This window comes from Phyllopteryx taeniolatus, chromosome 6, assembly GCF_024500385.1.
Source record: "Phyllopteryx taeniolatus isolate TA_2022b chromosome 6, UOR_Ptae_1.2, whole genome shotgun sequence".
Classification (NCBI taxonomy): Eukaryota; Metazoa; Chordata; class Actinopteri; order Syngnathiformes; family Syngnathidae; genus Phyllopteryx; species Phyllopteryx taeniolatus.
The window spans coordinates 25,815,424-25,843,421 of NC_084507.1; the positions used below are offsets into that span (position 1 = coordinate 25,815,424).

At 42.7% G+C, this 27,998-nt stretch overlaps 1 protein-coding gene across 2 annotated transcripts; it reads right to left on the reverse strand.

The window, feature by feature from the left end:
• Positions 1-208: 208 nt before the first annotated feature.
• Positions 209-27,456, reverse strand: nr4a3 (nuclear receptor subfamily 4, group A, member 3). 2 transcript variants are annotated; one of them, XM_061776976.1, is made up of 9 exons: positions 27,160-27,456; positions 25,260-25,433; positions 24,600-24,681; positions 19,360-20,201; positions 13,957-14,086; positions 11,627-11,790; positions 11,330-11,529; positions 6,172-6,350; positions 209-1,794 (listed from the first exon to the last, which is right to left on the reverse strand). In XM_061776976.1, the coding sequence occupies exons 3-9, from the start codon at positions 24,667-24,669 to the stop codon at positions 1,532-1,534; spliced, it is 1,848 nt and encodes a 615-aa protein (XP_061632960.1). In that variant the 5' UTR covers positions 24,670-24,681; positions 25,260-25,433; positions 27,160-27,456; the 3' UTR covers positions 209-1,531. The 2 variants fall into 2 exon arrangements, with proteins under 2 accessions (XP_061632960.1, XP_061632962.1); XM_061776978.1 differs by lacking the exon at positions 24,600-24,681.
• Positions 27,457-27,998: the final 542 nt, after the last annotated feature.

Genomic DNA, 27,998 nt, shown 5'->3' on the forward strand with positions numbered 1-27,998 from the left:
GGGTCGCAGTGAATCGATAGATGTGCGGTGCTCAATCGCTCGGTGTGTGGCGAAAAGCAGCCAACTGTAAGTTTTTTTGAATGATAGGCCTTAGGTTAATTGACGACTCTCGCCCAAAGTCAGCTCCCCCGCGAACCTAGTGAGGATATGCAGTATAGAAAACGTATGGATGCGATGGGTGGAAAATAAAAGAAGACAGGAGGCAGAATAATCAGAACTAGTTTATGATTTCAAAGTGCTGAACAGAAAATCCAGTGAACCAAAGAGAAAGAAATTATTGAACAGGAAACTCAAACCAAAGGACATTGAAAGAAAACAGCAACTTTTTACGTTTTTTGTTTCTCTTCTTTGAAAACAATGCACAAGTCGTACCACAATATTTGAAAAAAGCTAAAAACACTTCAAAATATTAGTTTTTGTATATTTATATATTTATATATCTATAGAATTTGCTCTTTTTTTTTCGTAATATCACTGCTGCCGTGAGTGTGTGAGTGGGTGGGTTGTCGGGTGAGACACACAAACACACGAGGCGAGCTGGTTTTTGATAGCCTAAAAACACACCATGCATAAGATGCTGGCTTCTCTTACGCGTGAACACACACGCATACACACACACCCATTAAGACAGCATCCAACCATTGTCTTGCACGCGCTCACACTGTCACAAGAGAAATTAAAAAAGACTGCGGAATGTTTCTCCCGTGGATCTATCTGTCGAGCACCCTCCTTCCCTGTCCTCTCCTCTCAGTGGGGAGAGCAGGCCGGGTGTGTGTCTGTGCTTCCAGTCCTTTGCAGGCCGTAAGTGCTTCAAAAGCCCATTTTGGGCTCCTATCATTTCTGTATGAGTAAAATATGCACAAAAAAATGAGCAATTCAAGTCTGAGTGAGCAGTCGGTAATCATTAGTGCACAGTTTCTCCTCAAAAGTCAGATTTCGCTCGTACTTTCTCAGCTCTTTTGACAATATAGGACATGTCTTTGCATTCAAATAATTTTGAGTTTGAAAATTTAACTGTTCCTTATGCGTCACTTTCTTATGTGATGAGAAAGCAGTGAAAAAAATTGCACTTGGAATCAATCGAGAACTCACTACTCTGTTATTGAAATATTGTGTCGTGTGTTTTTGCACATTTATGATTTGATCTTTTTGAACAGAGTGCATCACCTACATTTGTGTTGTCAATGATGTGTTCTCTCCCTCCCAGTGAATTCAGCACACTGGATAAACAGTATACACAGAAACAGGACTTTATCTTTCTTTCTTTCTTGTTTTTGTCTTTCCAGAGGGCAAAAATCTCCAACCTCCATCATGCATCTCAGCCTCCATGTGAAAAACAGAAGTGGCGAAGCAAATGAAAAAAATTATTCTTATTATTATTTTAAAAAAAGTGTCTATTGAGTTGGTGGTCCATTGGAGTGAGTTGTCATGTGGTTGTCCTGTTGGCATCACAGCAAAGTGAGTCTGTCATTGTCCTCAAACTGGACGTGATGTTTTTTTTTTTTTCCTCTCTGAACTCCATCCTTTGCCATCAGTAAGGCAGAGTGTCTAGGAACCTGTCAATCAAGGGCGGAGGTGGCACAAGGTCCTCCAGCTTCAGGTAGAAGATGCGCTGAAGGCCCTGAGTCCTCTGGGAGCGCAGCTCTGCCCTTAAACCCAGAATACGACTCAGGGCGGGCGCCGCCTTAGACGATGACGAAGAAGGGCCGCAGCCCAGGTGGTCTTTGAGACAACAAATCACTTTGTTCTGCAGCTCCTCCACTCGTTTGGACTCCTTCAGGCCCGGAACTTGCTCTGTGAAGGAGACGATAGGAGAAGAATGAATTAAACAGCGCAGGACTTCCCATCTTACAAAACTGTGTGGAACTGACATTAATTGCAACAGTTGCATTCAGCCTAATGGTGAGTTTAATTTAAAATTGTAATTTAATTGTTTTTATGTTTCTATGCTGTTCAGTATGTTTTTATATGATATAGTATGAAAGAATTAGCCCAAATTCTAAGTCAATTCCTGTAGAAACTGCCAAATAGGTCCAAATTTCCTCAGATAAAGCTTCAACGGAAAATTTCTAGAAATTATATTACTTTGCCTGCATTTTTTTAAAACACCACTTTCTCCAAAATGTTTGTGTATGCTATAGTTTTTATAAATCACACATAATTGCCAGTTAATTGTCTATATTTCCCAAGGGAGTGTCCAAGTTGTCCAAAAATTCTCAGATAAACTTCAAACGGAAAGTCTTGGGAAATGAAGTTGATAGAGTAGCCCACGTTTCAGGTGTATTCTCATCAATTCCCATAGAAACTGCCTAACTTGCTCAACTCAATGTTTCTCATTTTTGTCCTGTGATGAAAAAAACCCACATTCTTTCAATTTTGTTTTGGGTTAGAGTCAATATAAACTACCCACAATTCCCAGTTATTTGATTCCCATGGAAACTGTCAAACTTTCTGAAACTGATAAAATTCCCATGGCCATTTTCTGGAAATGATTACATTTGCTACTATTTATTCTCATAGAAAAAAACATATATTTGTATGTGTTGTAGCTTGTATAAGTATTTCAAGGCAAATCCTATTAATAACTATTTCTATACTATACTTACAAAATACATTCTAATAGAAGGTTTCTGTAAATATACTGTCCATGCTCCATCCATTTGCAAGCCCAATCATCTCATTCAGCTGAAAGAGCAATTGCTACATCTTCTTTTATATTGAATTGCACCTCATTAGCCTCTATGGCTCAAGTTCTTAACAGGCTTTAACCTGTCTCACTCACTACAGATCAATACACAGCCTAACCTAATAAGCCCCCCGCACACTGTGTACACACACACACACACGCACACACACAAACACACACACACCAAAAGGACAGATATACAAACACTTGCTGGCACACAAATGCTCCCTGCAATTCAAGACATTGACTAAGACAAAAGTGCTCAACAATTAGCTGATTATTCGGCCCTGTGAGCAGCCAAATTAGATTAGAAAAACACGCGCACACACAAACACACACACAAACCAGTGCCCATAGCAACTCCAGTGGCACCCAAACCGAGCTTAATGTGACACTAACTCATTCTGCAGAGCACAGGGTGTCCACCGCCCCCAATACACACACATACACACAGACACACACATGGGTGCTGCAGGGAGGCCGTGGCTCACACCACTTTGAGATATCCATTATGTGAAGCTTATTTATTGTTTGTTTATGTGGCTCTTTTGTTTGTCGAGTCTCTCCAGCCCTCCTTTCAACGTCCCTTTCAGACCTACGCACTCACTCCCCCCTTGTCTCTATGTGCGCCAGCTCCTGTAGTGGAGGTGTGTGTGTGTCGCAGTGGAGTGGGGTGGGGGGTAATCGATGGCTGCCTTTCTACACAGGCCACTCTGAATTGGTCGATGGCCTGGTTGCTCTGGCAGTGTGCTTGTGCGCTTTGCCGAGGTGGCGCTGAGACGCCAGCGTAGAGCGGAGCTCCGTGGTGGGCTGGTCGATGAGGCGCAGAGTTAAGTGCTCCCCCAGAGATAGGAGGTTATGTTGGGGGCTTTAGATGTGAAGGTGGTGGCGGAGGGCCGGGGGGCTGGAGGTAAATAAAGTTGGCACCGAGGGGAGGATTTCACGTGTCACATGTTTGTTTACAGAATTAGATGATCTTGTGATACAGTATTTGCGTGAATATATTCAAATAATAGATTTTTCCTTCACTATATTTGAGTCCGGCCAGTATGTTGTTAGCACGCCTGCCTCACAGTTCTGAAGTTTTGAGTTCAAATCCGGTTTAGGTCTTCTTCTGTGGAGTTTGAACCCAGGAATGTGACTTCCAAACATGCTAAATTGCCACACAGTTCATTTTGCATGGTGTGGGAGGAATAAATGCATCCATCCATCCCTTTTCTGGAATGCTTTTCCTCACTAGGGTCGCGGGCGTGCTGGAGCCTTTCCCAGCTATCTTCGGGCGAGAGGCGGGGTACACCCTAAACTGGTCACCAGTCAATCGCAGGGTGGAATATATATAAATAGATGAATTTTGCAAGCCCAATGCAATTTATCAAACCTAAGACAACTTACAAAGGCTGATGGAGAGGAGGTGGAGAGAACATTTCCACTAGGGAACAAAAATGATCAGCAATACAGTTTTGGAGTTTTTAAAGTCACATGAAGGAGTCATCTCCCAGAGCAGTTTTCAGGGTATGCTGTCCGAAGTTTTAAACGTAATGCTCCACGATTTCAATTTCCACGCACTCGGGGTGAGTTGAACAAAAATGGCTTTTATGCGGTTTCTGGCTTTCTGTAATTCAGCAGTCTGTTTGTTTCTCTCCTACTAACACTTCCAATTTCATCACTTCAAACATCAATTTGCGCTTACAGTGCTGTCCCAAAACCATCCTTTAAATATGGCGGTCCTCATCTCTTTTGCACCTGTTGCCAACTGCGTGGGCAGTCGGTTGGAGGGAGTCCACATGCAATTTTGTGCCCACTGTTTAGGTTCTTAGTAAAAGATCGCAATCATAGTAGATCATGTTCAACATGTCTACCCACAGTGCCCGCAATCTGTTAGAGTGATAGGCCACCATTACATTTGTTGTTTTAACAATGATTTAATAACCATATACAACTACAATGTGAACTCAGTAGCATGCAGACCTCCAACTAACCTTTTTTTCCAACAATTGTTTAATTAAAATGTGTGTATGTCTTTGTTTTTTATTCATTTATTTTCTCATTAAATTGTTTGGTGATGTACAGTATTTATTGTTATTAAATATAAAAAAATATACTAGTAAAATAAAGAATTTCACATTTACAGTCATCGTTTTATTTTATTTGATTAATTAATTGCGTAATTCATTGTAATACAATTAATTGGAAAAATCACATTACAAAATGTGTATGAATTATTATTTTATTACTAATATAAACTAACATATTTTACATGCGCATTTTAACTTCTACATTTTGTGCTCTGTCGGCCCGACCTCAGGACACTTTATTTTCTTCAAGTGCAAGGACCGTGGAAGTATCGTATAAATATTATGTGCAATTCAAGCCTCCGGCATTTGTATTTTCGCTGGATCCAAATCTTTGCTGCATTTGGACCTTTGCACACATTCACAACTGCAAATAAGAATTTTTATCTCTTATTGTATCTTATGTTCTTATTCTATTTCTATTTTACAAGTCTTGAGACCTATTGGGCTAATGTGGGACCTTGGGTATCAAATAAACTGCCATATCATTTGTAAACGCGTGTTGGTATGACAATTAAACTCCTTGAATACTTGAAGCCTTAAATGCAAATGTGGACCTTGAGCACAATAGCTTGTCCATCCCTGGTTTAAACGTTGGTTAATTATTATTTTATAAATGTTTTATATGTGCTACTATTTAGTGTTTGTGAAACTCAGCTTGTGAAAAAGGTAATTAAAACCAACAAAACAAGTCATGACCTTAGACGTTTGCACAGCATTAGTCAGGGTCGGGAGATATAATGTTCGACCAAGTTTCATCTGCAATTGATCCAGATTTAACATAGAGAATCCAATTTAACATGTTCATATGCATTGTGAAAGGGGAATATGATCAGGTTGTAATTTGTTTTGTGCTTATTCAGTTGTTCCCTCATTCTAGAAACTACTTTTTTAGTAATTAAGTCCTAATCATTGATTTTCACGAGTGAAAAATGTTTTAAGCCTAGTGACAACACATTTCCTGCTTCTCTTTGGCCCAGTCATGCACGTGCATTCTCTCTGCTGCATGCTTGACACATGCACATTGATTAGAGCAGCAGGTGTCAGGCAGGTGCAGCAGGTGCTTAGGGGTATCAGGTTCTTGTTTGGCAGAAATCTGTGACAACGCGCTCGCGCGTGTGCGTGCGCGTGCATGTGTGTGTGCATGTGTGTGTGTGCGGGTGTGTGTCTTCGAAGGGATGTGTCCACCTGATCGCTGTCACATTGAGTCAGCCGAACACACAAACGAACTCCATCCTTCGCCATAATTTTTTAGCCTTAAATATTGGTGGGTAGTATCGGCAGCCTTCACGAGTACCCGATACCTTAAAATAAGGCCGATATCAGCTGGATACCGATACCTGGTATTGGGACTCGCCCATCCCTAATACAAATGCATGGCATGATCATTTTATGCCCTTTGTATGTTTTTACCTGTGAGCAGCACGAGCGCGGCCAGGCAGGCAAAGGCGGAGGCATCCAGGTTTACGCCCTGGAGATGGGTGGAGAAGTCCCGAATGGAGTCCAGCCACTCTCCAAAGCCGCGAAGGCACTGGAACCTGTGCAGCACCAAACCATTACAGAACACTAGTTTGTCCTCTGACAGCATTGACCTGAAAAAACAGCAAGAAAAAATAACAGCTGGTTAGCTTAAGGAATTTTCTTTTCCCAACATCCATCCATTTTTTGTAGCACTTGTCTTCATTAGAGTGATGGATGAGCTGGAGCCTATCACAGCTGACTTTGAGCGAGAGGTGGTGTAAACCCTGGACTAGTCACTGGTCAAATGCAAGGCACATATAGACAAACAAGCATTCACACTCACGAACACTTAGGTGCAATTTAGAGCAAATAAGTCAAACTTGTTTGCATCGTGGGCCATATTGTAGTTATAATTTCCCTCACAGGGCCGTTATGACTGAAAACTATACAAATTTATTATCAACTATTGCACAAACACAACTGCCCCAGTATTTGATTGTTGTTATATATATATATATATATATATGTATATATATTTAACCATGCATTGAATTTGTAATCAAAAGTCATGGAAAATGGCAAACAAATATTTTAGTATTCAACTATTGTCCAATTTTTGTTGATAAGGGACTTGGTCAATATAAATGCTTGTAAAACTGGTTATAGTAAAGAAAAATTCCAATTTTGGTGGAGACTTTTTTTCCCAACATGAAAAGGACAAATCTACCGCATTTTCACGACCATAAGGCGCACTTAAAAGTCTTAAATTTTCTCCAAAATGGACGGGGCGTCTTATAATGCGGCGCGCCTTATGTGTGCACCGAGTTCCAAAATCTATAAATGTTGTTGTGTGATGATGTTGTGTTAAATACTTCAATAAAGTACAACCGAACTCAGTTTTGCTCCCGCTTGCCTTTTTCAAAACATTGTTTTAGCATGCATGCATGCTACCGTATGTTTTAAGATAGCGTATGTTTTACCATGCCTGCGCTCAATAATAAGGTGCGCCTTATGTAACGTGTTAAATACAGAAATAGACCCCGTAACTGAGACTGCGCCTTTTACTACGGTGCACCTTATGGTCGTGAAAATACGGTATGTAGCAAGAAACATGCAGTAGACACTGTATTTCCTTCAGCGGGCAACGTAAAATGATGTAGCCCTCAGGCCTTGAGTTTGACGCAAGGATTTAGTCTTCAATGAACCTAGCATGCATGTTTTTTTTGAATGTGGGAGTAAGCCAGACTACGTGTAGAAAACCCACACAAGCATGGGAAGAACATTCAACCTCCACACAAATTCACACACAAGATTCAAAACCAGACCCTCAGAACTGCGAGGCAGGTGTGCTAACCCCTATTTCTCTATGCGCCTTCTATTCAACATACAATGTTCCTTACATACATACATACATTCACACACAATTTGGACAAACATAAAAAAAAATCAGCATGCAGCTGATTGAGATTGTATTTTCCAAATGATTGCATTTTGAAACATTCTCGCATCTTTGGGAATGTGGGAACGAATGCCTGGGATAAGGAGCTTAAACGGGTATGACTTTAAAGTGCTTTGACCGCTGCGTGCAATGGAAATATGTCTTAATGAGAAAATGAAAAGGCTTCCTTCAGTTACTCACGACACCGAACCAAGAGGGAGCGGGAGAGCGAGAGCGAGAGCATGTGCATAAGTGAGGGCTATAAAGCGCTCTTTATGAGTGCCCGACTAAACAGCATGCTTCCCTCTTATTAGTTGCCTTCATAAGTAGATCCCAAAACAAAGGGAAGACAGATGGAAGACGCAGGTAAAATGAGCTAAGATACAGTACGTGCTTGGAAAACAGCTTCAACTAGAATAAGGGGGAAGAAGACTGGAATCTCCTCTGATCTTTCCCGTACTTCACGCTGGACTACATTTTTGAAAGTAAGATACTGAATTTCCCCTGAAACGACAATAATAAGATAATGTTTTTATTGTGCCCTTCACAACTACAATGACGTCCATAGATTGCCTTGATGATAAAACTTGAATCATCCATTTGTTATACCGCTTCAGGCCTCAACTGTCAGGGGATTTCCCATAATGCCCAGCTCTCCACCCCTCTTTTTTCACATTCATACTGTTGTTTACTGTTATCTCACTAACTTCTTTCTTAGTCTTCCTTTTAGTTGCTCCACCACAACACTAATACACTTATCAATATTACTATTAGTAATATACCGTACATGACAAACTGTACATCGCTTGTATACAGACAAATCTCTCTATCTAGCCCATTGGCCAGCTAGTGAAAAACTGAAATAATTTAAAATGAAATAAATATTTAAAAAAGTAAGTTCAAAAGTAAACTACAGAATGCAATTTCTGTAGAAATTTCATGTGTATGCTTTAAAGCTGATGCTGAACTGAAATGCCATTGGATTAATTGAAATGTTGAAAGATAGAATATTACACTTGGAAGATTAAAATGGTAAAGAATATTATAATGAGAAAAGTTTGAATCGGTTGAAAAATGTGGATGGAGGTAAATGTCTGAAATGTCTGCAGTGATACGGGAATGTTGTCATGGAAAATGTGGAATGCTAAAAAAATTGTCTAATTTGAAACAAAGAGCTGAGCATTTTGAAGTTGTAATGGTTTGAATCAGTTGAATAAGTTACTCTTTACCATTCACACAAATACAATTAAAAACAAATGATGAAATGTTGATGACCTGGAATCGATTAGGGTCGATTGTTCTGGAAATTACTATACAACAGACCATATTTTAACCAATTTCTGTTTCACTGTTGCCTGTAATCAGAATGATCAAATTACAACTCCAAGCAGCACGGTTGAATTAAAAACATTCCAAAGAACCCGGAATCTGTGATGTCAAACATTAGGTTAATCAAATGAAAGGCATTATTAGGAAAAAGTGACAATTTGTAGCACGTTAAAGCAGATTTCAACCAACGCTCGGATGTGACGCATGTATCTAAGGATGCTCATGTGCTAAAGCACAGCGAGTCCACATCCACGTTATATACGGCTGGATTTCTGCCACACATTCCGCTCACCCCGGGTGACGCTGTCTCCATGGCAACCCACCGATAACCACAGAGACTGTTGGGTGACGGGGGTCCTTATACGCTAACGGTGGAGTAAATTTACTTGAACGCACACACACTGTGCACACACTGACACGCACTCTGACGAACACGCAGACATACGCTCGGACGAGGGGAGCCTGGGAGGCATCTGAGTTCAACGCGGGGTCAATGCAGCATCACTGGTTAATAGGGGCTGCATGGCAAAGCTCTCACAGTGCCATGTGTGTTCTGCACTGAGAGCATGTGTGTGTGTGTGTGTGTGTTGTGTGTGTGTTGCCATGAATCCCGTGTTTGGGGTGATTCACAGTCCCAGCCTGAGCCTTCCCCTCCTGCTGGAACTGTGATGCCACCACCCATCTTCTACCCACCCTGCACCTGGACGTAGCAGGGTGCACGAGAACAAAGTTGTACATCATCAATGTCTGTGTGTGTGTGTGTGTGTGTCTTTGGGTGAGTAAGTGTGTCTGACTGTGTTGGTTTTTGTCCCTAGACAACAGCCGGGACAAAAGGATGAGCTTGTAGGCCGAACCCCTCCTCACCATAAATTTAACCAGCCGCATGCCTTGCTAGAGCAGAGTGGTAACCCCAGGCGATGCTGAGGCTCAAGATGGCCTCGGGGAGTCCTAATGGCACCAAGCAGCCGTACATGAAGTTAAGACCCTTTTTTTTAATGTAAGTCAGCTGAGTTAAGAATTAATTTTAGCATTGCCTGCGATAACTTCTCAGCTGACCTGCTTTTAGAGGCTCTGATCGTGTCAATTCTACACACACACACACACACACACACACAGACGCACACAAACCTCGCTTGTGCGTCATACATCAGACGAGCGGAACTCTGTGGGTGTAGCTGCTGTCATAGACACCGACTCCATTCATAATTCCCTCATATGGCTGACCACTCAGCTCCAGATACGCCAACACAGCAGCACAATTACATGCTGTACTGTACTCGACAGTGCATGCTGTTCCTGACACATACTGTAAATTCCAGGAAACATACACACACACACACACACACACATATATATATATATATATATATATATATATATATATATATCCATCCATCCATTTTCTGAGCCGCTTCTCCTCACTAGGGTCGCAGGCGTGCTGGAGCCTATCCCAGCTCTCATTGGGCAGGAGGCGGGGTACACCCTGAACTGGTTGCCAGCCAATCGCAGGGCACATAGAAACAAACAACCATTCGCACTCACAGTCATGCCTACGGGCAATTTTGAGTCTCCAATTAATGCATGTTTTTGGGATGTGGGAGGAAACCGGAGTGCCCGGAGAAAACCCACGCAGGCACGGGGAGAACATGCAAACTCCACACAGGCGGGGCCGGGGATTGAACCCGGGTCCTCAGAACTGTGAGGCTGGCGCCAGTCGTCCACCGTGCCGCCTATATATATATATATATATATATATATATATATATATATATATATATATATATATACTGATAGTCATAGTGCTTTCCAATTATTCTTTACTATTTTTGTAATTTCATATGTACCTGTGGCTGAAAAGCAAAGCGTGGAGAGTCTCTGTTGCCACAATAAACAAGTGTAGTCAATGAATGGGGCGGTCATTGACAAGAGCCTCTAAAATATTCACATATTCCTTTATTTCTCGCTCCGTTTGTGTTATTATAATATAATTACAGCGGCCAGGGCAATCAGCTTTTTCCTTGATATTTGTGGTTTTCCATGTTGTTTGTGGTTCAATTAAAAAAATAAAAAATACAGGCGCTTCAAAAACGTGTCACGAAAAGAACGCCAGGGGCCATAGTTTTTGCCTCACAGCAAGATGGTATATGTGTCAATCGCCTGGTCTGCAGGTGTGAGTTGTCGACTGTACTTTTTTCACGATTTTCCAGTTCAGTCGTGTTCGACAATGTGCGGCGGGCCTCAGTCAACCGTGATAGGCTCCACCCCACCACAGTTCCACCCAGAGGTGATACGTCTAGGCAAAGTTCTCATCTTCTCCTATATGCTATGTTCCTTTCTTCTCACCTGTGAGCCAATCGCAAGACAAACAGCTCAAGGAAGGCCGAATCTATGAGCAGGTTCTGATCGTCCCGCTGGAGCTCGGAGAAGCCTGGCAGCCGGTCAGCCCAGCACCGCGTGGTCTCCATGGAAATGGTGAGGAGCCTGTAGAACAGGTGTATGTGCTCTGCGTCTGAGGAGGAGGACGGAGGGTCTGCAGCACTGAACTGCGGGATGGAGAGAAATAGCACAGAAAAGGGAAAATACGTCAGAGTGCATAGAGCTTCTCACTGGACCCACATATTTGTATCACTCTACGGCTACCTGGCTGTAGTCAAGGTCATGGGGTGTGCAGTGGGAATAAGCCCTGAGCAGAGTGGAGATCAGGCTGAGGGGTGGCGAGGAAGGGGCCGCCTCTGTCTGCAGCGGGCTCTTCGGTTTGGAGGGCAAACGGCCACGACGACCCTTCAAGCTATCAGTGCGCACCACTGTGAAGCACAAAGCGTCAACATGAGCGAGAATAATGAAGTATCAAGCCGTTTTTATACGACATGCATAAAGAACGTCTGTCCTCAAGAACGTCTGTCCTCAAGCTGATAAGTCTGTCATCGGTATTTTTCTAGGGTGTGCAAACGAGACAGAGAGGATGATGTTCTGCAGCATTCCCACACGGGAGGCTACCAGCCAGCAGGTGGCAGTGTGAGTTGGGGCTGTACACTTGTTGACGGGAAAGACAGGTACTGTCCAGTGTTGCCAACTCATTTTCAGGCGATGTTGCTAAAGAACGCTCTATTCATTGAAGTTGCTAAAGGGTAGCCATTTCATGGCGATGTCATTGTGTAATTATATAGAACGTTATGTCGATAATGTGTAATAACCACAGACTAACGTTCTCTAAATGTTTGGTGAAAAAAAAATATTTAAAATGTTGATTTAAATTATCAGCACATTTGAATTTGTAAACATAATATAAAGGTTTGTTTCATTCAAATTTATCTTATATGTATTTGTCTAGTTTTAGTTGTTGTCGTTAAACTATTAAAACGTATCATGTAAATTTAGCAACTCACAACACACTTTTCCGTTAGGTAGACATGCCCAGGTTTTTTCTAATTATGTGACAGAGAAAATCATTTTGTGTTGTTTAGAGGGAAAATGCGTCCTTTTTAGCGTTTGAGTCACTTTTGAAAAGTTGCTCAAAGTTTCCTAAAAAAAATAGTACTGGATAAATTTGTTGCTCGGTGCTTTTTGGGGAAAGGTTTCAAGAGTAGTCAGAAAAGTTGCAAAATTTAAGAATAAATATGCTAGGTTGGCATCAATGAGAGGGAATCTCTTGGATCTGCTCACTGTCTAAGACTGTGGTCCTAAACCTGCTCCATGTAAAAAGCCTGGAGAAAATGATATTTTAACATTGTGACAGAAAATGGATAAGCTTATGTGCTTTTCATTTTGATTTAATTCAAAATACAAATAGCAAAGTGGTATTTGAGTGACTGTTAGTGGTAAAAACCTCATGACGTCCTGAATGCAACAGAGAAAATTCAATTTAGAACGCGACTTGATGCAGTTAAAATCTCATGTGCTTTTTTTCTCTAAATCTGTTGGGAAGAGCAAGTGGTCAGCAGTATTATTGACACTCATTTATAATAACTTTCTCTGTGTGGCAGCAAAGGGAGTGTGATTCATTTCTGGCTCGACTAATTCGCTGCTATCAAAAAGTTGGCCAGACTGTGTCTTTAATTTTGCGCATTGAATGTTGTTAACAGCACTCAATTATCTTAAGCGGGATGCAGTGCAGGTCTATTTGAGCATTTTCTTTCCCTTACAAAGTCAGCAATTGTCGATTGTCGGATGTCTAAAGATTATACTGAGTGATTATCCTGTGGTGTGGGGTGTGGTAAGAGTGTTTCAGATCTGTTCCCAATTAGCCTGTTCACCTGTGGGATGTTCCAAACAGGTGTTCGATGAGCATTCCCCAACTTTCTCTGTCTTTTTTGCCGCCACCTGTCCTAGCTTTTTTGGAACGTGTTGCAGCCATAAAATTCCAAGTTAACGATTATTTGCTAAAAACATTAGTTTCAGTTTGAACATTAAATATCTTGTCCTTGTAAAGTATTAAATTAAATATAGGTTGAACATGATTTGCAAATCATTGTATTCTGTTTTTATTTATGTTCAGCACAACGTCCCAACTTCATTGGAATTGGGGTTGTACTACTCATTCTTCTTTGTTGTATTTTGCGGCAGCTTGGATGTACTGTGGCACCATGCTGCCTCTCACTGGTCAGTCTATTACTACGACAGACATCTCGTTTGGGGGAGTCGACGCGATTGTCAGTGGAGCTATGGTTATTTGCGTGGCATTATTAATCTTAAGCTTTTTAGCCCTGGAGGATGTACAAAGAGTCACCTTGGAGTCCCAAAATTTGGGTCCAATTACCTTTTTGACTGGGGTTTTCCCCTAAAAATTCGACTTTTTTAGCTTGGGTACACGTGTACCTCGGATCCCAGTTATTTGTCCTATGGGATATGTTACTGTGCCAACTTGGTCGGGATAATACTTCTACTCTACCCCTATTTTCTGATACTCAACCATTGCTGTGCATGATTGTGGTGCACCATAGTTAGCATGGGTCTACTGAGAGTCTTCTTACCTTCCTTGACCATGCCCACACTCAGACACTTTTGGAAGCGGCAGTACTGGCAGCGGTTGCGTCTCCTCTTGTCCACAGGACAGTTCTTACTGGCCAGACACACATACTTGGCGTTCTTCTGAACGGTGCGCTAGAGAAGAAAAAGGGAAAACAAACCAAACAGACATTCCGATAATCAGCCTCCAAACACAATCAACCACCAAATATTAGATGTGTTAAATTCAATTCCAGCCCTCCCCTCCTTCGTCGATGAAGAATGAAAGCAGAAGCTCGCAGGTCAGTTTTTAATTACGCGCTGAAAGGCGACGCTGACATCAGTATAATTAGATAAAATTAATTTCCCGACAAGCGTCGCCTGCAGGGTGGACAATTTTATTAGCGCTGGGCCTGACAATGGCGGCCGCGCACGTGGCGTGCTGCGGAGGCTCCCGCGAGACAGGCGGCAGGAAGGAAGGAGCTGCGTGACCAGATTGTTTGTGAAGCTTGCGAGTCAGCTCGTGGCACCTCGGGGTTCTCGCGGGTCAGGCCTCTCTCAATGGGCACCGAGGGAGCTGTTTTCTCCTTGGCTGGGTCGTGCGATTATTACTGACCTTATTAAAATGAAATCAGAAACGGGCCGCGTGGGGACCCTGTGCACTTGTCGCGCAGACAACAATAACAAAAATGGTTGTGGTTGTCTTTGCGCTCCCATGCATGAGGATATGGGCATGCAAAAATTTCGGTTAAACAGCTCTATATAAAATAATTCCTATGTATATCATAATGAAAGTAAGGTGCGGTTGTCACATGATGAGCAATACTGTATATGTGCACCGTCCAATGGAAAGTGTTTATTGTAGTTTTAAGTGTTTTTCGTCCAATGAGAAACATTTTGAGATACATGCTTTTCATAGTTAGACAACATAGAATAAACAAATCACAAGCCAATGTTAGCGAGGGTGAATACTAACAAAGGAAAGTTATTTTGATTGCTTTTTGGATAAAATGAAAATGTGTCACAAAACATGGAGATACATGTGTTTTTATTGGTTTTTTGGATAAAAATTTTGGACATACATGCTTTTGGATGGAAAGCATATATATTAATATTATAATATAATATTTAAAATGAGCACACCGCAAGGCAACTGTGGCAGGATAAGCATTTTTTGATTAAACACAATGTTTTGGACAGATATAATAACTATAATTATAACTATAATAACAATCTAATATAAACGTTTTTTTTGTTTTTTTACCCCATCTATGTGCATTTAAATCAGATGATTTTTGATTTTATTTTGTTTTTTAGTTGATATTTCGGCACCGTGGATTCAGCCTGTGCATAGTAAATGTGGCTCTGCCTTTTTAACGTTTGTATGCAAAAACAACTCTGTCTTGATAATCACGACTAATTTCATCAAGTTAAAATTTGAAAGACTTCGTATGACTCCAACTGTAAAACAGACAAATTAGATCACATGGAAAGCGTCACTCTTCTTTAAAATATTAAAACAAATCCATTCAGTTCAATCAGCGCACCCCTCAAGTAAACCATGCCCATACCCCCGTGGTTATTGTTAGCACACCAATTATTCCATATGCTGTGGCACAACTGACGGACTGACGTGTAATTGGGTGCTAATGCCTTATGAGAGCCGTTTCCATGGCGCCTCATCATCCCCCATGTGAAGTGTCTGACTTATGACATAATGTAACATTTTTACATGGCGACGTGGGTGGGAGCGGAAGTGGGCGTGGCGACATTAGTGGGTGCGCTGGTGACCTCAGGACCCAATTCCTATAGGTGAGTGCTGCTTCTCATGTCTGTGTCCACCTGTGTGTGTGTGTGTGTGTGTGTGTGTGTGTGTGTGTGTGTGTGTGTGTGTGTGTATGAGTATTCTTGTGCGTGTCTGTCTGTGTTTGTTGTCGTGACTTTTGGCGAACTAAAGCAGGGTGGAGTGTGTATGGCGTCTCTGCAGAGGTGACTTTATGTGCAGGTGGACACACACACACACACACACACACACAAACATGATCAAATTACATGAATGTACCTTCATGCAATAAAATTAATAAAGCCAATTTCTGTAGTACTACTTCTTGGTAGCCAGACAGCCCAGTTTTGTAGGAGGGGCCGCTAGGGACATAATTCAGGTGTCAGTTGTGTTTATGAGCACATTTCAGTATGGCCTGTGGAAAAATTTCAGCATTGTGTACCAGCATGTTTCAGTATGGTGTGTGAAAGGATTTCAGTTGTTAGTGTGAGTGTGTCTTAGTATGGTGCATTTCAGTTGTGCATATGAGCGGAAGAAAATCAGTATTGTGTATGTTCCTGACGGCCCTTCATAAGTGTATGTTGTGTCTTTTTTGTTTTTGTACTCTAATTAAATAGTCAATTGAGTCCAAGAATGTAGCATAGGCTGCTCTAAATTTAAAGAGAAATTGTTGCGCCTTTGAACTTTTGATGGCATTTGTACTGAACAAGTGACTAAATTGTTTAACTTGCAAAAGCATCAGAAAGTGAGACGAGTGCGGCTCTTGTGTGGGAGAGACTTCCTTTAAGGAAAAAAAAACAAGAAAACAGACACGGTAAGTGTTGAGTTGGATTAACTAAATGGACCATATTACCAAACGAGGAGCACACATGCTGTGGGAGCAGCACGGACGCTTGCAGCGGCAGATTCTTGACATGTAACATGTGCTAATAGCTGTGGTTTAAATTAAATGCCTTTGGGGACTTTCCTCCCCGCCTCCCATCCCCTGCTTCTTAATCAGGGGCAATCAGAGCTCGGTGCTTTGTGTCCGTCAAGTACAAGTTAGTGCACGGCAGATTTATAGCAGGCAAATTTAACGTGTATGCTTTTTTTTGGGGACTGATTTGAATGTTTCCAATATGCAAAACACATGAGTACAGGGAGATTTTTCCCCAGCATAGATGCTTTCATGATTTTAGTCAATTAAAAAAACAAAACAAAAAAACAGGACATTGCCTCTACAAAATCAGGTTTATCTAAAGGCATAGAACTCCAAAACTCAAATTACTGGAAGCCTGTAAATGGACCACATTATTCAGCCAATGTAAGAAAAGAAGAAAGGCAAACTTATTTGGGAGCTCGAATTAATTCACAATGAAAATGTGTTTCAAATTGCGCTAATGAACTAACAGTTATTTAACATGCAAATAACTCTTCTGCTATAATTGAATCGTAATCCATTTTTTTACGGGACAATAAAACCATTATAATAATAGAGTGTGCCTGATGATATGGAAAACAGCATGTGTACTAATCGCATGTTTTGGCCGATGTGATTGTGGGAATAAATTAAGTGCAGTCAAAAAATTCTGTGTTCCTACATGTGTACAAACGCACAAATGTGACGGGTGGCTTCTGCAGTAAATGTGCAGGAGAGGAAACGAGGCTTGATGTACAGCAGCAGACAGGCAGCCCCCGGGCCCGTCAGATACCAGACACTGCTTTCATTAATTAGTAAATAAAAACAAATAATTGAAAAGAATGATAATCATTTACACCAACTAGAGGCATTATTTAATTAGACATGCGTTTGTACTTCTTGATTTGACTCTTAATTTGCTCTCTCTCTCTCTTGCCACCAACAGTACAGGAAAATATAATAAATAATAATCTTTTTATTATATGAGTATATTGAATTTTATGAATCTTGAGTAAATTACAAATATTTTGTACATAGATGATTTGCAACACACGTCTTTATCCTGAGTATAGCCAATTTACAGTAGATTAATTTAGGTATACCGTCACAATTTAATAACATTCATGACAAGAACTCTATTAAAATTCAGAACACTGTGTAAGAGGAGTATTAATTTAACAATATGTATATTATTGTGACTGAAGTTTGCAGTGGTGTAGTGGTGTGCATCATAGTGAGAGTCTGGTGCACGGCACTTTATAGAGAATACATTAGAGAGTAAAAGTAAGTATGACTAAAACCATACAACACAACATCTTTTGGTGATGCATAACGAGAGCACTGTGCGTGTGTCAGTTTGCGGTCACATGGTACGTGGGATATGTGTTATACGCAATCTATAAAGTGACTCATATCGTAAGCGCTGCGTCTAATTTTGCACACACTGATTCAAAACAAACTAAGATGGGAACATTATTGTGTAGACGAGAATGTTGTTTTTAAAATACGCTCACTGTATTTTATTTGGAGTGGCTGTGCATTAAGGCGGTGGAAGTGAGGGGATTTTTTTCTTGGTTGTCTTAGAGAGAGCGTGTGTTCTCACATAAATCTCACACACACACAAACACGTACACACAAGCCATGCACACACTTTGGCCACTTGGTTGCCGGGAGCGACGACCCCTGTGGGTGTTCTGTGTTTTCATAATGACTCCTCAGACAATTTAGAGTAGGGCTCAAGGTTGGGGCGACTGAAGTCAAATGCAACAAAATTGCTTTAAATGAGCTACAGGTTACAGCTTCTTTGTCCAACTACTGTCATATTTTCAGGTGGAATGTACAGTACTAGTACACCTGCTGGTGTGACACATGAAAGTGAGTTTGTTGTTTGTTTTGTTGTTGTTTTTTTTACCTTGAAGAAGCCTTTGCAGCCCTCGCATCCACCCACATCAGAGTACTGGTAGGCCGCGTTACGTTTACAATGATCACCTATGTGTCTGACTTGGCAAAATGCAAGACTGCAGTACATTGCGTCAAGATAACAACATATGGGGCCACATGTTGTTCAGGTAATAAAAGAGGGAGTGAAAAAAATGTTTTCTTCTTCTTCATCCACCATTGCTTTTCACGCCTGTCTGTTTTGTTGAATAATTCTGACGTTTGTTGCCTTTTGATGACGTATAGGTCGGATAGCCGCGACCTGAGCATCCAGACTGCAGGCTGGGTCGGATTTGAAAACATCGGATTTGTACTGTTCACATTGACATGGAAAAATCCGATACAAGTTACATATGGGCAAAAAAGTCAGAATTGGCCTGCAGTGTGAACGTAGACTTGTTTGTGTTTGCATTATTACACTGACCCCCAGTGTCCAAGTCGTGCACACCAGAAGGAGCTGCAATGAATTAGTTAAGATGACAAAGTGTTTAATTCTTTGCATTCAAATATTATGTTTTTATAAAGTAAGATATTATAGGGTGCTATTTTCTTTCTTTTTTTTAAAAACACATTGCAAACATTTTTCTTTGTTTTTTGGGGCAGGCTGGAACGGATTAATAGCATTTCCATTAATTTCAATGGGGAAATATGATTTGAGATATGATTGTTTAAAGTTATGTGTAGTCACGGAACGAATTAACACATACCTCAAGGCACCTCTGTAGTTCCATCACTTGCTTTTAATGTCTGTTTCCACCTGTGTGTGTGTGTAGTGTGACATGTGAGAGTGAGTTTTGTTTTTTGTTTTACCTTGAAGAAGCCTTTGCAGCCCTCACATGTGCGGACCCCATAGTGCTGGCAGGCCGCGTTGTCCCCGCATACAGCGCAGGTGCCCTCTCCTTGGGGGCCACGTGGTGGGGGCGAGGGCAGGCTGTCCCCGAGTAAGGGTCCGCAGGGACCAAGAGCCAGGGAGCGGAATGCGAGGCTGGCGCCCCCGGGCCCGCGGTGCAGCTGGTACATGGACTGCTGCTCTAGGGTCGGCCCGTGAGCATGGGAGACCGAGGATGACGAGGAGGATGAGGAGGAGGACGTGCGGACCAGGCCTCCTCCTAGAGTCTCGTAGCCGCCCACGCTGCCCCCGCTGTGGGGCGGCGAGTGCTGGTAGAAGTGCGGAAAGCGGGGAGACTTGAGAGACCCCGCATCCAGGCTTGAGCCCATGGAGTGGGGGTGCGACGGAGGGACCAGGGAGTGCTCCTCCCACAGGAAAGAGGTGCCGGGCTGTGGGGGTAAGGAAGGCGTGGTGGGCGTGGAGGGGGGGGACTGTTTAAAGTATATGGCGGAGGAGGACAGCGCCTCCAGTTGCGGGGCAGTCGGGTAGCTCTCCTCCTCCTTCTTGATGGTGGGCCTCTGCGGGGGCATCTGGTAGAGGCAGGACGACTTGTGCTCGTAGCCTCCCTCCACGAACACGTTGAAGCTAGGCAGTGAGGTGGTGGCGGCCGCGGCGGAGATCTCCCCGCCGCCCAGGTCCAGTTTAGTGTAGTCGGAGGTCATGAGGTCAGAGGCGTAGCTGTCGCCCTGGTAGCCAAAGGACTGGCCGGAGTAGGCAGAGCCTGGGGGGCTGGGCCCATACTGGGCCTGCACGCAGGGCATGTCTGATGAAGAAACAGCACAAGTGGACAGTTAGGAAATATCACAGCATGTGTAACCCAAAACATATAATTAAAAATCTGTAATACAAATACAATGTTAGGACTGTCATTAGTCGGGTAGAGAATGTGGTGACACGGTAGTTAATCACACGTTTGAATAAAGGAGCAGGACTTTAACAAGGATTGGTGCAGCACAGCAAAGTGACGCCAAAAGCTGTGAGACATACATGCACAATTGCACACTTATAAATGCACAGTAAACACAATAAAAAATGCACAGCTTAATTGGAACAGACAGTTGTCGGAATTGTTGTACAGTGTTCCCCCGCTATATCGCGGTTCAGCATTCGTGACCGCTATACCGTGGATTTTTTTTTTTTATGGATTTTGATAGAAGCGGCACGGTGGACGACTGGTTAGAGCGTCAGCCTCACAGTTCTGAGGATCCGGGTTCAATCCCCGGCCCCGCTTGTGTGGAGTTTGCATGTTCTCGCCGTGCCTGCGTGGGTTTTCTCCGGGCACTCCGGTTTCCTCCCACATCCCAAAAACATGCATTAATTGGAGACTCTAAAATTGCCCGTAGGTGTGACTGTGCGTGCGAATGGTTGTTTATTTGTATGTGCCCTGCGATTGGCTGGGAACCAGTTCAGAGTGTACCCCACCTCCTGCCCGATGACAGCTGGGATAGGCTCCAGCACGACCGCGGCCCTAGTGAGGAGAAGCAGCTCAGAAAATGGATGGATGGATGGATGTATTTGAGTTGGGAACCTTAAGTGTAGTGTCACCTTGTGCCGCAACATACTGGGTATTTGATGTTTAAATGTTCAATGTTTAATTCTCTTTTGTTGAATGTGTCAGGGTGGCACGGTGGACGACCGGTTAGAGCGTCTGCCTCACAGTTCTGAGGTCCGGGGTTCAATCCCCGGCCCCGCCTGTGTGGAGTTTGTATGTTCTCCCCGTACCTGTGTGGGTTTTCTCCGGGCACTCCGGTTTCCTCCCACATTCCAAAAACATGCGTGGTAGGTTAATTGTCGACTCTAAATTGCCCGTAGGTGTGAATGTGAGTGCGAATGGTTGTTCGTTTATATGTGGCCTGCGATTGGCTGGCAACCAGTTCAGGGTGTAGCCGCCTCCTGCCCGATGATAGCTGGGATAGGCTCCAGCACTACCGTGACCCTTGTGAGGATAAGCGGCTCAGAAAATGTATGGATGGATGAATGTCTCAGTTCAGTGGCATTTGGTCCCGTTGCCGAGTGTTGCCACACACTTTCAAAAAGTGTGTTTGAATACATATAAATGTGTTTAAAGCATGTGCGAGGGGTAAAAAAAAAAAATAAGGTTTTGGTATGGTCTCTCCATATCGTGGATTTTCACCTGCAGGTGGGTCTGGAACATATCCACCACGATAAACAGGGGTTCACTGTACTTCAAATAAGAAATGTGAACACATCTCTTTAATCCGGTCTCCAAGCGTAGATGTTAGCGGCTCCCTCTGATTGTCCGTCAAAAGTTAGTTAAATTCAAGAAGACCCTGCGGAAGGCCCGAGCAAGCTTGTGACCTTTGTGCATGGGTTAGTCAGATGCTAAAGCAGATAGCGTTAAATAATAATGGAACCCCCATGGTGGTGCTGTATGCTTGCGCGCGCACACACACAAACAAAAAAAGCGCAGCCAAACGCAGCAGACGCCGGTCGCTATGACTTCCTTCAGATTTGAGCTGGACACAGTCGCACTTGATTTGTGTGTTTAGTGGAGTGATTCTCAACTGGTGGGACTGGACCCAAAAATGGGTCAAGGACACATTTTGGGTGGTCCGCAGACAGCTAGAATTATTTTTATTTTTTTTACATATATTCCTATTCTGATTTTTTTGGTACACAACATAGTCGTACAATGTTCGCACACGGAACATAGTAGGAAAGTGACAAGAAATGTTATTTCCCTTTTTCTCTAGCCACTGGTTTACTGTGTAAACAAGTCAACCAACGTCAGCCTTTGGCTGGCGGACATCATGGCGAGCAATATGCCTGGAGCAGTACAGCAAAGTAATTTGAAACGGCATTTAAAAATATAATATAGTGTATATATGTTTTCAGAGGCTATTTTTAAAGAGGAAAAAAATCTTTATTGTTCTTAATTTCAATAAAAGTGGGTTGTGACTTTGCAACAATAGGAAAATGTGGACGCTGACAACAGTTGAGAACCACTGATTGAGTGTATATCCTTATCAAACCCTCTTTACGTCATACACCTCCACGTGTCTGTGTGAGGCTGTGTGTGTTTCTGTTTGTGCGAGAGTAAACTGTCAACACAGCCACTCTACCATTGACACCCTCATGCGCACTGTGTGCCGTAATAGTCCCCGTCGTGTTTGTCCAGTCAAATAGGGGACATATCAGCCCGGCTGTGGGTAAAGCACAGATACTTCCATCCACTTACACATGTTCGGACTGGGGGTTTTAAAGGCCATTTAAAGGCCATTTAAAGGTCACGGGTATATTTAAAGACACAAAAAATATCGAGTTCAAAGTTGAAAGGCGGTGACGCCCGATCACCGACATCAGCGTTGCTCATGGTGGAAATGGGCGGAGAGGCACATTTGCGTCTTTATAAGAAAATAACCATTATTCCTGAAGGGCAGCGTTCCTGTGCGGCATTGAAAAGCATGAGTATGACTCACACAAACACACACTCACACAAACACACACACACACCCATTAACACGTATTAATTCAGCAAAATAGTGGATGTCCTTCTTGATAACTAGAATAATTTTATGTTTTCCCCCATTTCTTCAACTAATAGTCCTGATGACATTCTAAGACATTATCAAGAGGGATTACCAAGAGGTCATAAAATTTAGTTTGACAATTTTTTTCAGGAAAAACATGTCTTTAAAGTTACACAAAATTCTCAGCGCATAAGTAGAATTCATGTAAGCGAACCTAAAAGGTTTCTGGCACCAGAGACATGGTCGACTTATGCTATTTTTTTCCACCAACACAAAAACTCTCGAGAGCAAAAATATGATGATAACCACAGTACTGAAAATTAACTCTGAAATGAAATGAGAACGCGGCATGCATTTATCTGTCCTGGCTGCTCGGTACAATATGGCTAAGTCAACAATATTGAAAAGAAAACATCAAAGCTACGAATGTGGCTAACTGTACACTCTTTAATTATTCCTTTGTCACTACAGTTAATTGTAGGTGTGTCTTAAGAAAATTGTTACTTAAAATATCGCCTGCAGTTAATAAAGGTATGATGGCAACTGATGATTTCAGTGTTCCATTATTTCCTATGGGAAAAATTGTGTCTGACTACAAACAAATGGGGGGTCGACCAGCTTCCTGGAATGGCCTGTGTTTAACTTCAGTGGCTCTACTGTATTAAAAATGTTTATCCCAACATTCACTGAGATTTTGCAACACTCGTGGAAGCTTCTGCTGTGCAAGATCCCTCCATCCATCCGTTTTCTATACTGCCTATCCTGTTTAGGGTCACAGGCGCTGGAGCCTACCTCAGCTGACTTTGGGTGAAAGGCAGACTACACCCTAACTCTCACATTCAAACTGTCACTGACTGGGAACTGAATCCACGCCGCCTGACATGCTGTGCAAGATGTTGGTTTTTTTTTCATGAGAGGAAAAAAAATGGCGCTGTGGTGGAGAACCGTGGGTCTCGCGCCAGTAGGTCAAGTCTCAGGTGGATCGTGTGTAGGGGTGTGTGTCTGTGTCACACCTGTTGTGTCACATCGCTTTCGAGATGAAGGAATTAAGGCGGCATTAAACAAAAACAATTGTAGGCTGACTTCAAACCGGATCGATAGCCTCAGGTGAGGACTTGTGACCACGTGTATGTGTGTGCGTGAGTCAGTCTGTCTGTCGGTGTGTGTGAAAATACACATACTACATTCCTGCTGGCGTGTGCGGTGTTAAGGATGTAAACATAAAACCGTGTACGTTCATTCCTGCCAAAAACAAACGCCAGCATCTTATAAGAGGAGAACCAGTAAAACCACTTCATTCTGGTTTGGCCTTCAACATGGAGCCTTGGTAACACACACACTCCCGTGCACACAACTCTGCAACACAACTATCAGAGTGTGTTACAGTCATGGCCATGACTGTAGTGTCTACTGTATATACTGTATATATTTGTCTAAAAAAAATCCTTCTCTCATTATACTGGCATTTAACAAATAGAAATCATTCTCTTAATCCTAATTGACCTAAAACTGGAAACTGGGAACTTTTTTAATATATCAATTTTGTACATATGTGGGTGTGTGTAAGTGTGAGTGTGTGCGTGCAAGCAAGAGGACAGACAACCCAAGCAGAGTCAGACATACAAGTTGGCCAGCAGTACACAGCGAGGTGAAGGGAGACAGTCTCTAACCTCGAGGTGCGCATTTCAACTGGACAAACTGCAGCTGTTCCAATAACTGAGTGCGCTTGTTCATTGTCATAATGCCATAGATCTAACAAATAAAAACATGGAGGTTGCACACATCAATACAAAAAAAGGGGCGGGGGGGGGGGGGGGGAAATACACGTTTGGTGATATTTCTAGGGGTGTTGTTTGCAGTTATAATTGCATTATACATACACAGAAAAGCAGACACGCTATCAGCGATAAAAAGATAACTGAGAGCTCTTTTTTTTTTAACATGAGATAAATTATGGAACATATAGTGACTTTGAGAAGAAATTGCAACAGTTATAAATTATTATATTACCCACTGCATGTAAATGCTTACACACGTGATATGATATGATGATACTTCTCTCATTTGGCTTATTAGAAGTCAAATGTCAAATTAGTCTGCACTTGCCACACACGCGCACACTCTTGCACACCGCTGGCATTTATGCAGACACACAAATAGACAATTAGCAACAAATGGGCCTTTTAAATTACAAATGATGTTTTTTGGACCTTCCCCACCCCATTTTTTTTTTAAACATGCATGCACTCATAAAGGAGAAAGAAAGAAAGAAAAAAGGAAAGAGAAAGAAAGAGAAAGAAAGAAGGGCACAATTTGGCTGTTGTAGCTACCTGGCGTGAGAGCTTCGCGCTGAATGGTGCTGGGTGTCCGGGCGTGCTGTGGGGTGGCGTGGCTGCGGCCCGATCGGTGCTCCTGAAGCGGGCAGAGCTCGTCGGGCTTCGCGGAGAAAGGCTCCAATCGGCGGGATTCCGAGCTCAGCTGGGGGCACTTTTCCGAACCTGTGTCTGGAGGAGAGATGGAGGATGGCCTGGGTCAGAACCACAGTAACGGAACAGTAACTATCATAATTAATAGATTTCCAAAACTTTAGGAATTGAACTTTTTTTTTTTTTAAGAAGAAGAATTAAAGTACCATGTGTAACATTTTCCTTCCATCAAGAGGCATGAACATGACAGTTGCGCATGTCACCGAAAAAGCACTTACTACTGTCGTTCCGATGATAATATATTTGCAACCAGTATAAAGTGTGAATTTCAGCACAGGTGTGCACAAACTTCCAGTCTGCATTTTTTTTTAAAAAAAAACGCCTAATGTGACCACACAGAGAGAGACCCATACAAACCCAGACAAGTGAAGACTTTTATAAAAGCAGCGGAGTGTGCAAGAAGCTGCGAGCGCTCGCTTCTGATCACCACCGTGTTGGTCCGCTGGGGGTTCATTCAGAAGGGGAGGCTGGACCCAACGCACCCACGCACGCACGCGAGAAGAAGAAGCGCAAGAAGGAGAAGAAGCACGAGGAGCTCCGGTGCACCGTGCGCCTCCGGCTGCCTCTCACTGCGGCCGAACCCACTCCACACGGGGGATTTCAAGGTTTAGAGCGCCCCCTTTCCGTCACACACGTCACCTCGTCAACGTGTGCCCTCGTGCTCTTGTGACCTGTAACCTCTGCACGTCGCAGTACTGACTGCCGAGATACTTTCACATGCCCTCAATGGAACACCTTGCCATCTGCTTTGAGGAACTCCAACCTTCACTCAGATCTCGGATCCTAACAAATACTCATTGTATTCCCTTTCAAAGGCAGAATAAACTCAAATGAACCACCGTAACATCTTGTGGCTTTTCAGACAAGTTGCACTCGGGGTGTGAAAAACAACCTTGTCAGATATAATTAAACATTTGGCTCCTGAGCCCAAAAGTTGTCATAACACTTACAGAAAGAAATTCCTGCAGCAAACATGGTCATCCAATCGATAATAAAATCGGGTTTGCTTATCACCAAAGTGAAATAAATATTGAGTTATTTCCATGACATTATATAATAAGCGTTCAAGTCAATTCAATTTGGAGGCGGTGAGTGCGGGGCTCTTCCTTGGCTCAGCGCGCACCGGTAACCAAGAGAGCCGCACATAAGCCGCAAAACACGCACCCCGGAGCGCCGGTAAACCCCCGGTTGCTGGCTGGTCTCCCTCCCTTGCGCCAATAAAGTCGGACCACGGCGTGTTTCCAGCAAACAGAGACATTAAAAAAGGGGGAGTGTAAAGCCACCCAGGAGTGGGCTTGTGTCAGATAGAGCAGAAGTGGCACTTCGGCTCAACTTTTCAGTAAGAATTTAGAAGAACACTAAAAGTGATGCTGTAGAATTAATGTTGATCCTTGATTTAAAAAAAAAACACAAAGATTTGAAAGCGACTAATAATTCCCACAGATTTGTTATTTGTTATTTATTTTTATTTTTTTTGTAAGGCTTCCACTGTAAGGCATCTCATTCCCATGACAACCGGATAGGATCTGTGGTACAAAATAAATAAATAAATAAATAAAATTGAATTGGGCTCGTCACGGATCGGCGAGTCTGATTTATCAACACGTTCACGCGCACTCAAGGAGAGCGTCTGGAACGCCGCTTGAGCATATAAAACGTTAGCTCATAATAAATGGACGTATAGCATGAGTGGGCATGCGTGTGTGTAATTTGTTGATAATCTGATCATTAACAGTTTACTTACTGCTTTTCTGTGGCGGTTCCGTCTTTACTTGTGATGACAAGCTCGCATCGCGTATCCTTTCCACATCCGCTATAATCACCAAAAAGTCGAAAATGAAAAAATATTAAAATAAAACGTGGGAAAACAAGGTAAAAGTTTCTTGCTTCCTTTCTTATTGTTTGGTCAAAAGTACTCAAAGTGTTTTGAAGAATCAAAAACACCTGAGTGGTACAAAGTGTCTGCGTCCGTCCCCTTGTGAGCGCCACTTTGCAAAGTGTGCACTTTGTTTATGCGCGCCGTCTAAGGGGAGGAAGTCAAATAGTGCATTTATGTGGGCTCAGCCTCCACTAGAGCGCCTGGTATGCGCTACGTCAATGTGACGCCATGGGATAGGTGACGTCACTCCAAGTAAAACTCTCTCGCTCTCTCTCTCTCCTCCCCTCTGAGTTGACCGCGCACACAAAACACATGAGCAGAGCGAGAGAGAGGGAGTCCAAGCCAGCTGGTTGGTTTGACGGTTGCAGTTAATGGAGACCCTTGCTGGTTTGCGGTGGGTGGAGTTTGCACTCACTTTTGCGTTGGACATAAAGCGTTCTCATTCACCATTAATCATCAGAGGTGACAAAAGTACTTGCACCCGCACGCCCCCCCCCCCCCCCCCCCCCCAAAAAAAAAATAAATAAAAAATAACCCAAACAAACTCACAAATAAAAAAACATCCGTGATTAAAAGTTAAAAAGTACAGACTCAGATATGTACTTAAGTAAAAAAGTCAAAATGTTTTATTTTCATTCGTTTTGTGCACAATAACAGTTTGGGGGAAGAAAAAAAACTGGTCTTCACTTACATGGCGCATACTG

Bases quoted from the DNA above. Each gene is read 5' to 3' on its own strand.
- nr4a3 (XM_061776976.1), bottom strand. From the start codon at position 24,669: ATGACAATGAACAAGCGCACTCAGTTATTGGAACAGCTGCAGTTTGTC. The intron at 20,202-24,599 runs GTTAGAGACTGT...TTTCTTCATCAG, and splicing joins GTTGAAATGCGCACCTCGAG to ACATGCCCTGCGTGCAGGCC. The intron at 6,351-11,329 runs GTGAGAAGAAAG...CTGTTTTTTCAG, and splicing joins GTCTTGCGATTGGCTCACAG to GTCAATGCTGTCAGAGGACA.